The sequence below is a fragment of the Antechinus flavipes genome, chromosome 1 (genome assembly GCF_016432865.1).
Source record: "Antechinus flavipes isolate AdamAnt ecotype Samford, QLD, Australia chromosome 1, AdamAnt_v2, whole genome shotgun sequence".
Classification (NCBI taxonomy): Eukaryota; Metazoa; Chordata; class Mammalia; order Dasyuromorphia; family Dasyuridae; genus Antechinus; species Antechinus flavipes.
Window position 1 is genome coordinate 109361547 of NC_067398.1, and position 13249 is coordinate 109374795.

Sequence of the window (13249 nt, forward strand, 5' to 3'; positions counted from 1 at the left end):
GGCCAGCGGGTGTCCCATCCTTCTACACCACCAGAGGCTTGCTCCCTTAAACCCGGATCGGGCCCACAATTCTCATCACCTTCCCAGGTGAAGAAGAAGGGTTAGCAATGCCTCCCACGCATGCGCCTTTTCATCCCCTCCCCGCCCTCGACTCTCTCGCTATTTGATGACGTCATTGTTCCGCGCGCAGTCTACTTAGCCTCTCTGTCCTGTAGCAGAGCCGGAGCCGCGGCGGAGGTGGGAGGAGGGCAAAGGTGGTGGGGGGGCGGAGAAGAAACCTGTTTTACTACGCATGCGTGCTGGGATGGCGGCGACGCTTCTTTCTCTGCCGGTTTCCTTGGCTCGCCCCAGCCAGGGAGGGCTAAACCCCCTCCTCCTTCCTCTTCCCCCCGCCCGGCGGGGCTTCTAACTGACAGTTGGTCGCCGGGGTCCTGTCCACGCGCCGTCGCGCGCCGCCTTCTCCTGCCCAGGGTCCCCCCCGCCCCCTTCCCCCAGGTAGAGAGGGGCGGGAGGGGGTGTGGGGAAGAGAAGGAGGAGCCGGAGCCTGAGGAACCTAGAGCGGCGGCCACCGCGGCCCAGCCCGGCCAGGGCCGCCGGGGAAGGGAGGAGGAGAAGACCCCCCCCCCCTTCCCCTGTCCCCGTCCCCAGTCCCCCTCGTCCCTGCGCTGGGGCGCCCGACGCCCCGGCGGCGGTGGTGAGCAGTAAAGCGGGGGAGAGGGAGGAGGAGGTAGAGGGTTAAGGCGGAGGGGACTCTCGTGCCGGGGGTGGGGGGAGAGGAGGGCACTCGGGCCTCTCCTCCACTCCCCCCTACCCCGCACCAGCGCGCCATGTAACCCCGCCCCGCCTGGATCTCGAGACCCCCCTCCCTCTCTCCCCCGGACCACAACACCCCCAGCTCGCCGCCGCCACCCCCCCTCTCCGCGCGCGCGCACCGGGCAGCTGTCTGAGAGAGCCCGGAGGGGGCCGAGCGCCGATGCGGAGGGGGCTCAGCCGCCCCGCGGGGCCCTGAGGAGGCCAGCCTCGCGCCCCCTCCCACCCGCCGCCGTCCCCCAGGCTCGAGCTGTTGCCGAGCCCGGGCCCACCGGGGACATGAACGTGCTGGAGACGCTTGGGGAGATGGAGCCGTCTGGGGAGGAGGAGGAGCGGCGGCAGCAGCAGGAGGAGGAGCAGCTGCAGCAGCCGGAGACCACGGCCGTAGAAGCGCTGACGGCCACGGCCTTGACTTCAGCGTCGGCCCAAGGAAGGAGCTCGCCTCTGGAGGAGGACGAGGAGGCGGTCGTGGTGGTCGAGGGCGGTGGCCAGGAGCAAGAGCTGACCTACGAGCTTCAGCAGGGCTATCGCATCCTGGGCGAGTTCTTGCTAGAGAAGCACCGTGGCCTGACCGGTCCCTTCTTGCAACCCGCCGGCGCTACCGCCGCCTCTGCTGCCTCTGCTGGCTGCGAGGAAGAGGAGGCCGTGGCCTGTGGGGTTCGAAGCACTGGGAGCGGGAGCCGCCCCCTCTCGCAGCCGGGTCTGGGCATGTGTTTGCTGAAGATGGAGGAGAAGTTCTCCAGTGGCCAGTACGGGGGCATCACCGAGTTCGTGGCGGATTTCAGACTGATGCTGGAAACCTGTTACCGGCTGCACGGGGTGGACCACTGGATGTCCAAGCAGGGTCAAAAACTGGAGATGATGCTGGAGCAGAAGCTGGCGCTCCTCTCTCGGTGAGTACAGCCTCCCTAGACTCATTGACACTGGGGAGATGCACGTGTCCCAGAAACTGGGCGGGCCGGGGGCGTCTCTGATAGGTGCATGTTCGCTCCTGGAGTACTAGGAAGGGAAGAATAGTCTTGAACCTGAAGCTAATTGCACTGGCTTGAGTTTAATCCTATATTATTTAATTAGGTCTTGTGGCCAAAGTAGCCGAAAAACTTAAGAATAGATTGTGTTCAGATATAGATGAGGCTGTTCATTTTGAGAGTTAAAGGAGAACACGATGATGCACAGCTGTTAGGCCATTTGGGGATGAAATTGGCTGATAAGAGATGTGGTTAGATAATTCGAGGATTTTGCTATCAAAGGTTTGTATAGAGCACCTTGAAAATGTTACTCTGAAAACTGGCTGCTTCTTTCTTCTTTCCCCAGCCTTCATACAACTCAAGAAACTGAACTTTTGAGAAGAAATCATTACTGTTGTGTAGTGTGTGCACATGAACGTTTTCATAATGCCCCTTAACTATTAAAGCACATTTCACTTAGTTTGTGCCATTATTTTTCTTATATCACCAGAACCATTGAGTAGGGTAGATTCTTTGCATGTTTCTAGACATTTGCTTTTCACCAGTATGAGATGATATTATAGTAAGATTGAAATCAAATTTAGATAATGGACTGGCTCTTTTAAATAGAGCATCTTTGATATGATCTAGGTAATGATTATTTTAGTAACTACTAATGTTTAGAGTTCTGTAGGGTCAAGACTTCTGAAGATAACAAATTATTTGAATTTTCATTTCATGATTAATGAAAAACTAAGATCATTATTAACCAGACAACTAGAATCAAAAATATCTTACTGCTAAAACATTGTATGTAAGCCTTTTATATTTATAAGGATTTTTAAAAATCATTTAAGAAATTTTTGTTTCTTATTTTCAGTTGGCAGTGATTCTTAACATTGAAAGTTTTTCTGCACTTGTTAGGTTTTTAAATATTAATGAATATTGTTCAGGAGCTCTGCTTTAAGGATAAACTTTAATTGTTATGGGGTACCTACCTCCTAATTTGTTTATCTTGTGAGTTTTATTTTGAGTTGGTTTTCTTATTTCTCTTGAGGTAGCATGACATAATGGAAAGAGTCAAATAGCACTCAAAGCCAGTAAGACCTGTTGAGTTTCACCTGTGACCCATACAGATTTTATTCCAATCAATTAACTCTTGGGCATTTTAATCAATTCTTTAAGATTTTAAGTCATAAAGTACTTACTTACATTGGTAGAGAATGTTTGCTGTTCTGGGAGATCTTTATACCAATGAAATCACAGATCCAACCCTGTTTTATTTCACTCTCAAGTAATTTAATTCGGTATACAGCATATATAATTTCCCCATTCTCCCCACAGTACTTCCCAGATCTCCAAATGAGTATGTGAAAGTAGATTAATCAATAATGACACTGCTTTCTCTAAGGTTAATTAAGAACTCGTAATTATGAAATCTCATGGCTTTTTCTCATCCTTTTTGACCTCTTTGTAGCCTTTGACACTTTGGATCACCAGTCACCCTCTTCTCTTTTATTCTCTTCTCTCTAGGTTTTTTGTGACACCACTCTTCTGGTTCTCCTACCTATCTGACTGCTCCTTCTCAGTCTCCTTGGCTGTATCTTTATCCAGGTCACACCCACTAACTCTGTATGTTTCACAGGCCTGTCCTGTGCTCTTCTTCCTCCATACTGTTTCACTTGATAATCTCACTAGCTCTCATGGATTTAGTTATCATCTCTATGATGATTCTCAAATGAATTTATCCATCCCATCTCTAATTGCTTATTGTACATCTCAAGCTAGACGACCTATGGACATTTTAAACTCGGCATGCCCAGAAGTAAATTTCTTTCCTTCTAAACTCCTTTCACTCTTCCTAACTTCTCTTTTATATATTCTCAGTCATGCAGGCTTCCAATTTAGGTGTCATCCTTAAATTCTCACTCTCCCCCCACCTCATTCCCATATCCAATCTGTCAGGACTTTTTAATTTTACCCTCTTAATATCTCTCACAGAAATTCCTTTCTGGCTTCTAACATTGCCACTATTATGGGCCCTAATCACCTCATGCCTGGACTATTAAATAGCTTGCTGGTTGGTCTGCCTACCACAAGTTTCTCTCCACTCCATAGGTCCCATAACTCCTTCCCTGCCCTTCCTCCCTCCCTCTTCCCTGCTTCCTTCCCTCTCTGCCTCCTTCCTTCCCCCTCTCTTCTCCCCTCTTTTCTTTTCTTTTTTTTTGCTTCAAAGGAGGCATTTGGGATTAAGTGATTTGCCCAGGGGTAGTGAGTGTCTGAGATTGGATTTCAGCTGGGGTCCTTCTGATGCCAGGGCCAGTGCTTTATACACTTTACCACCTTAGCTGCTCCTCACGAGTGATTTTCCTGAAACACAAGTCCAACTATAGTTAACCTCCCTACTCCCAATTCCACTGTTACTCTGTCACTTGCTGGATCAAAAATAAAATCTGGTTTTGTTATTCAAAGTTCTTCATAACCTGGTCCTTCCCTAGCTTTCCAATCTTCCGTGTACCATTCCTGCCTACTTGTTCTTTCCTTGTTCCTTATATGACATCTCCTATCTACCAGCATTTTTACTGATTGTTCTTCATAGGTGAAAAATTCTCCCTCCTCATCTCTGCTTCCTGTCTTTAAGTCCCAATTGAAATCCTTCCTTCTACAGGAAGTCTCTCCTGATCCTCCTCCTTCCCCATCTTTAATTCTAGTGCCTTGCCTCTAAGACTATTCCCATTTTATTTTGTATATGTCTTGTCTGTATATAGTTGTTTGCATGTTGCCTTCCCTATTAAACTGTGAACTCTTTGAGCAGAGATTGCTTTTTACCTTTTTTGGGAGTACTCTTAACACTTGATATTATGTCTGGCAAGTAGTAGGCATTTAATAAATGTTTGCCTAACTATTCTAATTTAAGATTCTGTGAGCCTCTATCTATAGCTGATGAAACTAAAACCTAGATGGGATATATGATTTGTCCAAAGCCACATTACTAATTAGTGGAAGAACCAGAACTAATAGTTGGTAGGTCTACTGCCCTTTCTACTACATTACCTCCATTATTAAAGTAATATATAATGAGCCATATATACTATAGGTAATGATAATGCTATCTAATGTGTTATAAATAAAATCAGATATTACTGTATCATAAACTTTGAACTATCTAAAACCAATGTACAAGATATAATACTTTGTGAATACTTTGAAAGATACACAATTTCATCTATGTAGTTATTCTCTATAGATACAACACTCATATGCCTCATTCTTTAAAGTTGTTCATATTTTCCTATAAGTATTCTATGGTGTATATATCCAACATGCTAGAGCTCTTTTTGTTTTCTTTTAATATTTTGACATCAATATGCCACATATGCCATCTGTTTCATTTTTATTATATAACTGTCTTACCTCTTTTTCTGGTTATATATCTCTGTAGGTTTTTTTATGCCACTTGCATACAAATTACTGATAATATGTAGCCTGTGTTTGCCCACCATGTACCTTTCTAGTGTCTGCTTTTTATTCTTTAGAGATTATATTTCCCCATGATTTCTGCACGTATAGATGTAAAGGAAAGCTTTTGCACCTAGCGATATGCCTGGCCACATAATAGATGCCTGACAAGTGCTTGTTTATCCCTAAGCATTTTGCAGTGATTGAAAGTAGTGAGCATTTTCCCAAATGAAGTCCAGCCCCATTGCTTCATTCTTCTCCATTGCTTATCCAAAGTATACTTATTGATGAACAGATTAGATGACCCATGTCATAATCTAAACAAAGTTTCAATCAAATTTTTTCTAGGATTGATACTTAGAGTCATCAGATAGGGAATTTTCATTTACAAATGACAGCATTTAGACTACTTAAGAAGAGAAACTTTCCCTCCCTTATTTTAACCTTATATAGTATCTCTTTCATGATATCACTGAGTGCATTTAACTAATATACATCTCCCTGTTAAATAAATACCTTACTAGTATTAGTAAACATTGATATCCTTGAATAAAAATTCTTTGTAATTACATCTGTTATGAAATTTTGAGTGATTTTTGATAAATGCATGAGATCAAAGCCTTCTGCTCTTTTAAGTTTACTTTCTTAAAATGAACAATTGTTAAAATATAGAAAGATATTGTTTTCTTTATCTCAGCCAGATGATCCTAAAGGTTCTGTAGAAAATCTATAAAAATTTTGAGTTTCTTTTATTATATTTCCATTGATAGTATCTTGGATGTGTGTGTGCACTTCTAATAAAGATTTTATAGAGATGACAATGTAGGTATGTGAATCAGTAACTGTCAGTGTTTTCTTAGTTCTTTTTATAATTACATTTTTTATTTTTTGGAATCTTTTTTACTTTGAGATCTTGAAAATTGATCTCTCGATGCTTAAAACTAATACCCCCTTGTACTGATTTTATGTATATGTACTTGGTCGAGTCTAATGAATTCCTCGGATTATATCTTTTAAGTGTTATCATTTTTTTACATGGAATATAAATGTGATAGACCACATTTAGTGGCTCTACCATCATTATGAATGAAAGTAAATCACTGAAAAAAATTTAGTTTTGTACCATTTTGCAGTTGTTTATAGCTTGGGGGAAAGGGTCAAGCTTCTTATCAAATAATTTTTTTAGAGTAATCTAGTTGCATCTTGTTTCAAACCTTTACCAAACTTTGTTTAATAGTTTTATTTTTTTGTTTCTCAAGATGATATTGCTCATATTATTCAGATAAACTCATTTACAATATTTTGTAAATAAACATATATTCTAAATACTGAGCTGTTGCATCTCTTTGTTTAGCTAAGAGGTTGATTATTTCCTTACTAAGTGGTCTCTGGTGTTTTTTCAACTAACCTGTTATAGCAACAGTATGTTAACCATAAACAATATTTATTCATTAGTTTAGTTTTCTTGGAATTCAGAAAGGTTTGGAAATGACATGTATAGACCATCCTTTTTTTTTTTTTTTTTTTTTTAGCTATTTAAAAAAAATTATTTTTAATTTTAATTTTTAAAATAGCTTTTTATTTTTCCAAATACATGCAAAGAGAGTTTTCAGCAATCATTTTTGCAAAATCTTGTGTTCCGAATTTTTCTGCCTCCTTCCTTTCCCTACTCCCTCCCCTATTCCCTCTCATAAGACAGCAAGCAGTCCAATGTGGGTTAAACATGTATAATTCCTCTAAACATATTTCCATATTTATTGTGCTGTGCAAAAAAAAAAAAAAAATCAGATAAAAAGGAAAAAAAAAACACAATAGAAAAGAAAAAACAAGCAAACACTACTACTACCAAGAAAAGGTGAAAATACTATGTTTTGATCCACATTCAGTCTCCCTAGTTCTCTCTCTGGAGGCAGATGACTTTCCATCACAATGTGTCTATTGGAATTATCTTGAATCACCTTATTGTTGAAAAAGAGTCAAGTCCATAACAATTGATCATCACATAATATTGTTGCCATATACAGTGTTCTCTTAGTTTTGTCCATTTCACTTAGCATCAATTCTTAAAAGAAACTCCTAACAAAATTTGAAATGATGCCTTCTTTTATTTTCTTGTAGAAAGTACTATAAACATTAAAAAAAAAAGTCTTATTTCTTAATGTTATTTTCCAAAATAGCCATGGCAACATCTTGTAGTAGGACATGAACTGAATTTTGGATGGCAGAAAGCTGGGCTCTAGTCATAGCTGTGATACTAATCTGGATAAGATCTTAAGATTCAGAGTTGGAAGGGACAATAAAATTGATCTAATATAATCCCCTCATTTTATAAATGAGGAAACAGGGGGCCAGAGAAATGAAAGGATTTTCCCATAATTACATAGGAAGTAAGCGGAATAGGTTTCAAATCTAAATCTAGTACTTATCCTGCCCATTGCTTTAAGGCAAGTCAAATAACATAAAAAAGACATTTTTTTTCCTAGAATCACTGGACCTTAGATTTAGAAGGAACTTTAAGGGTCATATAAATAGACAACATCTGTTCTTCCTCCATCCAATTCACAGATGAGGAAAAGAGATCCAGAAATGAATAAATATCTAAAATGTTGAAAAGTAAAAGAAATGATAATTAGGCAATCAGCAAATGTTTCATTTTTTCTCTTACTACTAGGGGATCTTGGGTTGTAGAGAAATAGCAAATTCTTGCCATTTTTAATAAGTGTAAATAAATTTCAAAGTGCTTAGAATCATTGCTTTCAAGGCCCCAAATTCAGCAGGATACTCTACTTTCCATTTAATTAATGGGAATGTTGCCACATTTAAAAACTTGGCTTGTAAAATATCATATGATTTAGATACAAAAATATATTTCCAGTACTCTTATTAGTAGGACCAACTGGCGTCAAGGTGAATGTGCTTATCTAACATTTATTGGAGTAAAAACAAATGATGGAAGTTATTTGTTCCACTGCAGATGTATAAAAATCTGGACAGATACAAGAGGAGAGGTTTTTTTTTTTTTTTTTTTTTTTTTTTTAAAGAATTTACTATTCTATGAAGTTCATCAATATGTGGGGAAATATTAAGAATACCTTTTTTCCCCCCATACTAGAGCTATAAACCAATTTTAATTGAAAATAATTTTCAATGAAACCTGAATAAGATAGAGTAGAATAAGATTGAGTTATAGACTTTAAAATATCCAAATTCAATTCAGCAAATATTATTAAGTGTCTGTAGTTCCAGAGCAATTTATGGAGCACTCAGAGATATTCAAATATAAATAAGGTACAGTCTATGCCATGTGAAATATAAATATATAAGAAGTCCAAAATATGATTGGGAGATCTCGAGAAAGTGTACTAATTTCTCGTTGGAAAGATCAGGTAGATTTAGTGAAGGAAGTGACATTTTCCTTTTTCAAGGATAGTTTAATATTTCTGAAGAACAGTAGGGAAGGAAGCCATTATAAATACAGGGAATAACTAGCAAAAACCTTTTTACTATCCACTTAATCCTTAATATTCTGGTTTTTACCAACCTTCTGTTGTATTGATACTGGTTTCTTAATAGTCATAAATGAGCTCTAAATCCAGTGGCTTTTATGCAGTATTCCTCATCCTTGACCTCTTCTGCCATATAAAATTGTTAACTTTTTTTTGGGGGGTGGGGTGGCGTAGGGGGATTGAAGCAACTGGGATTAACTGACTTGCCCAAACTAACTTTTGTTAATACTCTTTCCTTGGCTTCTGTAAAAATGTACTCTTCTGACTCTACCTTATAATTGTTGTATGTAGATAGTTTCTAAAACTTTATCTCCTTAGACAGTCTCATCCATTTCAAGTGACTTCAACTCTGGATGAATCCCAAGTCTTTATTATCAGTTCTGACTTCTCTCAGGCTCCAGATGTGTTTCTGACTGCTTTATGTGTCCTGTTAACACTTCAATTTCAGTAGAGGCAAAGTTAAACATTTTTTGTTTCCTATTTCTATTCATGATATTATTATTGCCCCAGTCATCCATGCTTGAAACTGTCATTATCTGATTTTGTTTTCACTTCCCTATATCCGATCATTTTCTTTTTATCCAGTATTTTTCCTTCTTTTTCCACTAACAGAACCTTAATTTATGATTGTTATAATAGTCTAACACTTGTACTATCTTACTGCTCCTATAGTTACATAGCCCACATTTAACTTGTCCAAAAATTTAACAGGAGAAATTGTCACATTTACCCTTTTTTTCTTAAAGAAGTTCCATCTTCATTATTCCACACTGTTTCTACATTCTCATCCCCTAAGTATTATGAAAAATGAATATTTGATTTCCAACAAAAACCAGTAGTTTAAAATTCACAGCATATACAAATGTTTTTCTGTCATTTTCATGGGTAGAAATGCCTTTAATACACATCTTCATATGGTATATTTCTAGTGTCTACTATTCCAAATGATCTTTCTCAGGACATACTTCCATTTGTCAGTGTCCTTACCAAAGTGTATCATCCAGGGCAGAGTTCAGTGGGATTGTCATCTATTTCATAGATGTTATTCTTGATATTGAAGTCAAGGATTACATTAGCTTTTTTGACAATAATAGCCTACAAAAACAACCAGTTTATTTTCATACAAACTATTTAATCATCCATCACCCTTCCTGTATTTGTACAGCTTACTTTTTGAACCTAATAATTTTGTATTTATTCTCATTAAGTCTTTCTTTTTAAATGTGTTTGTAATGCCTTTGTCTTTGTCCTAGTCACTCCCCTTCCCCATTGAAACCTTACTTGTGACAATGAATAGTTACACTAAATGGTGTTTGACAATGTATATGATAATACTCTTAGCTCCTCACTGGTCTGCTTTGAGGATTTGTTTCACCATTTTTATCCCGAATCTTCATTTGTTTTTGCATTACTAATTGTGATCCCTATTTAATTTCATCAAAATAGATATAATCTGATTTTTTTACCTGTTTTTTTTTTTTTTTTTGTGGGGGGGGGGTGGAGGATGGAATCCTGACTTATCATCTAAAATATTATTCTTCCCTGCTTTTTTGGTTGTTGATGATACTATGTAAAAACTCAATCTAGACCCTTTATAAAAATGACACGTTGTCTTTCTCATGCTGATCACTTCAAGCAATGTCTTCTGTTCCATTAACTTTTCCCAACCCATTGTTAAGGCACAGCTCAAATTCTACTATCTTTGTAAAGTTTTTCCCAATTTCCCTAGCTGCAGTTCAGCAGCTCCTATACTCTTAAGAATATTTTGGGCTTTATGTTATTATTTCTACTCTTAGACTAAGCCTAGGAATCTTCTTAATTGTCTTTTTTACCTCCTTCAGCTCCTAAGAATGCTTTTCATAATAGACTCAAATTTTAATTTCTTTTAGTATTGACTTTAGAGACTTCATTCAAGCCAGTTGTCCACTGGAAAATTATAAAGGTGTGTAAGGAGGAAAAAAGAATTTTGTGTGTGTGAGGCAATTGGGCTGAAGTGACTTGTCCAAGGTCACACAGCTAATAAGTGTTAAGTCTCTGAGGTCAAACTTGAACTCAAGTCCTTCTGACTCTAGGGCCAGTACTATTCACTGCACCATCTAACTATCCCTGAGAAATTTTATTTTTAAACCCTAGATTATACCAGGTATATATATTTATCTGTAATGTAAGATTCTGAGAAAGTACCTTGCTTCTGTACCTAATAACCTTTTAAAATTCAAGCGTAGTTGTTACTTGTTAGCAGTTCTTATAAAAGTTTTATTGAAAAATTTTGAATCTACTATTACAAAAAGTCTTTTTGTTTTTCAGTAACTTAATCACAATCTTTTAAAAATATTAGTATCAAATTATTTAAGAATAATCTGGGGGCCATATTGACATATAACATATATACATAAAACATAAACACTTTGCTTCCCCCATCCCATCTTTTAAAAGAAAAAATTTATGGGTCTTCAGAAAGTTTTAATGCAACTTAAAATTTTTATATATTTTTAAAGAGGTAATGGAGCATAGTGATTATAGTGTTGGACTTGGGGTCAGGATGATAATTGATACTTGAGTAATTGTTTCATCCACAAGCTTTATTCAAGTCACTTAATATCTATGTGCCTTGGGCAACTCCTGGAATTTACGTACTATATCTTCCAAATAATACTTGGATTTTTATCTAATAAGAGTGGCCTTCGGGAAGGTGACACAGTCACTGCTGTCAAACTAAGCATAACATTGACATTTATTAGAAACTCCCAGCTTACTTCTTTCTTCATTAGGATGTGCTTTATATAGAAAATTTTTCCAGACTTGAAACATTGGGTGATTTTCTTCTTTCCTCACTTCTCTGCAGCATTAAACACTTTTGATACCTTCTTCTCTTTAATGTTTTCTCTTCTTTGAGCTTTTTAAACTTTTCTTCTCTTGGTTCTTACTTTTAATCTCACTGTTATTTCTTAGTCTCTTTTGCTGGTTCATTATTTATATTATATCTCCTGACCGTAGATGTAACCCAAACTTTCTCCTAGGCCTTCCTTTCTTTTTTTCCATAAAACTGTAAGAGGAGTCCAGAATTAATTGGAAGTAGGAGTGCTAGCTGGGTCACATTCGGAAAACTGCAGTTTTTTTAGTGAATTTAAGCTGCTGCTTCTCCCCTTCCCTTTCTCCCCATCCCCCTTCAGTTATGTTTTTAGCATTAATATTCTCCCATTTGTTTTTTGGATAAAAGTCATGGAAAACAATGATCTCAGAATCAAAATGAGAGGCAAAAAGGGCAGTGGAAGGACAGGTGGTGAATATAAGGTTTCAGAAAATAATCATGACTTGTACAGGTGCAGTGACGTGCGACAGACTATGTCATCAAGACTGAGATAGGGAAAAAAAAGGGTGATCCTGTGGATCAATAAGCATTAAGTGTCTACCAGATCTAAAGACAAAAAAAAAAAAATGATGCCTTCAAGGAGCTTATATTAGGGAAACTATGTGTGTGTGTGTGTGTGTGTGTGTGTGTATTATATATACAAATTGGATGCAAATTTAGTTTTGGAAGGGAAGCAAGACTGGTGTCAAGAAAGGTTTGATGTGGAATGTAACAAAATTGATCCTCCATAGAAGATTTATGGAAGGATAAAGACAAGCATTACGAAAAGTTTGACTGTTGAGTTACTATAGTACTGTGTTCAAGTACACACTGTCCAAGTGATATTAATACTATTTAGGTATCATGCTTTAAGATTTCCTTTTCCTATCCTCATTCTTTCCCTTCTAGTTACTCTCTGCCCCAAAAGTCAGAAAATGCACAATTCAGATATGAAGTAGGGGCCAAATCCTGTTACCACAAAAAATTTTTGTGGAACATATAAAAATATAGACATATGGAGACTCTAAAGGAATTATTTAAATGAAGTATTTGTGCCACAATACAGTGAAAAAGAGAGTTATGATCTAGAATTATTTGGAATTAAAAGACTTAGTTTTGAATCCTGATTCTTTCATTTATACCTAGTGTAGTGGGTTGATCATCTGACTTTGTCAGGAAAACTTGAGTCGAAATTCTGCCTTAGACACTGTGTGATCCTGGGCAAGTCATTTAACCTCTATGTGCCTCTGTTTTCTCATATTTTAAATGAATGAATAGGTTGGACTCAATAACTTCTAAAGTCCCTTCTATTTCTAAATCTATCATCCGATTTATTATATAGAAATTTTAGTATTAGAATCAATATCTGTTTTGCTTTTCTTCCTAAATACATAATAAAGAAAATGGGGGAAGTTGAAAAAAACAAGGATAGTCTTGTGCTGTAGTTCATTCTTCACATCTCTCCCTCACCCCCATTTGATTTTCCCTGTTATTCTAGCTGTTGTAAATTATTTATTTATTTCAAATGGTATTATGGTTTAATAGTCAGGGATTATGTTCCTACCTTTCTTTGCTTTTGCCTCATAATTTGTGCCACTTCATACTCTTCTGTGTCAAAGTGCCCTAACTTTACAGTTTAATATTGCAAAACCACACCTGCAAATGGGAAGTATATA

The 13249-nt window shown here is 38.0% G+C and overlaps 1 protein-coding gene across 3 annotated transcripts in view; it reads left to right on the top strand.

Annotated features, from left to right (window-relative positions):
- Positions 1–257: 257 nt before the first annotated feature.
- KIAA2026 (KIAA2026 ortholog) overlaps positions 258–13249 on the top strand; it is a 75122-nt gene continuing 62130 nt past the window's right edge. For 2 of the 3 annotated variants that reach the window (XM_051987619.1, XM_051987635.1), the window contains exon 1: positions 260–1703. In XM_051987619.1, the coding sequence (XP_051843579.1) occupies positions 1090–1703 (614 nt within the window). In that variant the 5' untranslated portion in view covers positions 260–1089. Of the gene's footprint in view, positions 1704–13249 lie in introns of all 3 variants that reach the window. The other variant, XM_051987627.1, reaches the window with a different exon arrangement.